This window comes from Macadamia integrifolia, unplaced genomic scaffold (assembly GCF_013358625.1).
Source record: "Macadamia integrifolia cultivar HAES 741 unplaced genomic scaffold, SCU_Mint_v3 scaffold3425, whole genome shotgun sequence".
Classification (NCBI taxonomy): Eukaryota; Viridiplantae; Streptophyta; class Magnoliopsida; order Proteales; family Proteaceae; genus Macadamia; species Macadamia integrifolia.
The window spans coordinates 8,414-11,359 of NW_024869490.1; the positions used below are offsets into that span (position 1 = coordinate 8,414).

General features: G+C 36.5%; 1 protein-coding gene across 1 annotated transcript; it reads right to left on the bottom strand.

Moving 5' to 3' along the window:
• Positions 1-1,944: 1,944 nt before the first annotated feature.
• Positions 1,945-2,706, bottom strand: LOC122068127. Its single transcript, XM_042631973.1, has one exon. The coding sequence runs from the start codon at positions 2,704-2,706 to the stop codon at positions 1,945-1,947; it is 762 nt and encodes a 253-aa protein (XP_042487907.1).
• Between the last annotated feature and the right edge of the window lie 240 nt (positions 2,707-2,946).

The following is a 2,946-nucleotide window of genomic DNA, read 5'->3' on the forward strand; positions in this document are numbered from 1 at the left end:
AACATTCATGATTTCAAGATGGGGACAAAGGCCAAAATTATCCACAATATAAAAAGAGTGACTATGACGTTGGGTGGTAGGATATGGATGGTAAGTCTGTCGCCTACACCAATAAGGAAAAGTTCAAGAAGTCTAACTTCACCTATACTCTGTAGCGTGGCTTATCAGACCTAGTGTAGATTCAAGTTTGAAAGACATCTACAACGATGTGTCCTACCATTCTAAAGTGCTCAGACTACATTTTTTTGTATTTAATTGTTTTTACCAATATTTTAAATCTTGTGGGGGAATTGTTGGTTTTAAAACAAGTATTTAAAAAAATTGAAGATGCAAAATAGCTTTAAATAGTTGTTTAAATACAAAATAACTTTTACAAGTTTTATACCCCATCGTTTATTTGTCAATTCAGTTTTGGAGACATTTTATTCTCTTCTTCAAGGCTCATTATCGCTTCAGTTGCTAAAGATTTATGTAGTGTCAACTTTCCTTTGGTTTTAAAGTCTCTTTATTACAAAGTATCTTCTTAATTCATCTTCTTAATGTCCCCTAATTCTTTATCTCATTTGTCTTATCAATAGAGGGAGACTTTAGCATATGAGACACGGAATAAGTCCCTTAAGTTATTCAAGTGTGTGTTCCTAATTTTGATTCTTGTGGATTTTTATTGGATTTTTTATATGTCCATTGTGTGAGTGTTTTGTTTTCTAGTCTGAGCACAACCCTATAGCATTTGAAGGGGTCCAGTAGTCGAGTGCACGATGGGGGAGCCATTGGGCTGTTTTATCTTGGAAGCTGATTTGCATTATTCGCGATTGATAGGGGACATCTACAGTTTTAAGGACAGTGTCAAGTGACATAACTCAGCCCACCAATTTTCTAACAATTTCTATTACAGGTCTATGATAATTCCATGTAGATGATATATTGAAATTTTTCCTATACAAAGGAGACTCTTAGGTTTGCTCTCTCAATATTCTGACACATAATTTCCCTACACATATGCATCATCATTGGCTGGCGCTCTTATGGTCATCTTTTTATTTATTTTTTGTTCATTTTTTTGAAATCCTTTCATTAGTATATTGAAGTCATTTCATGGATGCGTTGGACCATCTTTGGGCCAAGTTTGATCTAAGAGAAATCTACTATTTTTTTTATTTCAACTTGGCACTCTTTGCTTGTTTATTTAATATTTTTCTTAGCTCATCTTTGATTATTGATTCTAAGTTATTTTGAATAATAAAGAAAGGTGGTAAGTTGACATGAAATTTTTGTTTTATTAGGCTTTAGATAAAGTCCAGCTTGGTGATGAAGTTAGAAAGAAAAAAGGGATGCTTGATTTTGCAAGTTGGTTTCTTCGCATATTCACTCTATACCAAAGTTTCTCAATATCAATTTATCCATTCACAAGGGCATAATACTTACAAACTTCGTATTGTATGATATAATTTTTTTTTTATTCTAGTGCATAACCTAACCTCCCAACCCATTTTTGACAAAAGTAGGAGAAGAAAAGTAAATGGAAATATGATCCTGAATAACTAACTCATTTTCATATGGTGGTTTATTTTTATTTATTTATTTATTTATTTTTTGCTGAAGATGGATTATATTAAAGAGAAAAAATAAGATGAGATACAATCAACCAAGAATAAATGAAACTCAAGCGAGCATCGCAACCCCAGCCCCCACCTTCAGCATTGCCATCAGCAGGGAAAAGGATGCGAACTAACAAAATCTATAATTTGGATGGCCTTCAGCATCTCTTCTGATCAGATCTTTTAAATGATCAGAGAAAATGATATTAGAGTCTAAAATCCCCATCTTTACTGCATCTCTAGCCAGATAATCGGCAATCGAGTTTGCCTCCCTGAAGTTGTGAGTTATTTTCCATGAAATTTCCTCCAAGAAAGGTTAAAGGAAGATCCATCTCTGAATGGCAAACTATGGGATTTTCTTTTTCTGGAAGGATATCGCAACTGCACTGGAATCTGTCTCCACCCATAAGCGAGTAATTCCCATTTCTCGAGTACGCATCAGACCCACCATTAGCCCTTCCACCTCCGCCTGGAAGACCTTTGAGACCCCTATAAAAATTTTATAGGAGTCCATAACAGCTCCCATATGATAGTGAAAGATCCCACCAGATCCTGCTCGACCAGGATTGCCCATAGAGCTTCCATCGAAGTTTAGTTTGATCCAATTTACCTGAGACCTACACCAATAAACCTCTAAGATGGGCAAAGTTGGCTTATTCTGAATCAATAAGCCAAGTTTTCTGTAGCAAATAACATTAGCGGCGGTTTTCACATCTCCTTTGGTGCTAGGTTTGGAGCATTTAATATCCTCAAGAATCATTTGCTTGATGAAGTTTATCGGCCTGACCTTGCCTTCGTGCCTTCTGTTATTTCTTTTATGCCAAATGTGGTCAGCCACCGTAATTAACCCCAGAGCCCACACCTCTTTGCAGCAAACAATTTTAAGCTTCCTTTTCCACCATTGAAGAAAATCAGCCATGGAATCCAATTTCTTCCGAACCACATTGACGCAGCCACTGAAGAACATCCATAATTCCTTTGCGAAGGAGCATTGAAGGAAAATGTGAACCATAGTCTCAGCCTCCACGCCACACAAGCTGCATCTTGAAACCAAAGCAATGCCCTTTTTTTGAAATGCTTCATCCATTTGTAGTTTTCCATGCGCCATCCTCCACCAAAAAATGGATGCTCTTGGCTGTAATTTTTTATTCTAGATCAGAGGAGCCCATGGAACTTTAGGATTGCTGCTCCTGTCCCAGGCAGAATTAGTGCTAAAACTCCCATCAGAAGACAAACTCCATAAACACATGTCCTCACAGGCATACGAAGGAATTTTGATATCTCGGATCTTTTCAAATATGCTTTACAATAAGGGTGATCTAACATTAGGCAATTTCCAATGGTAATT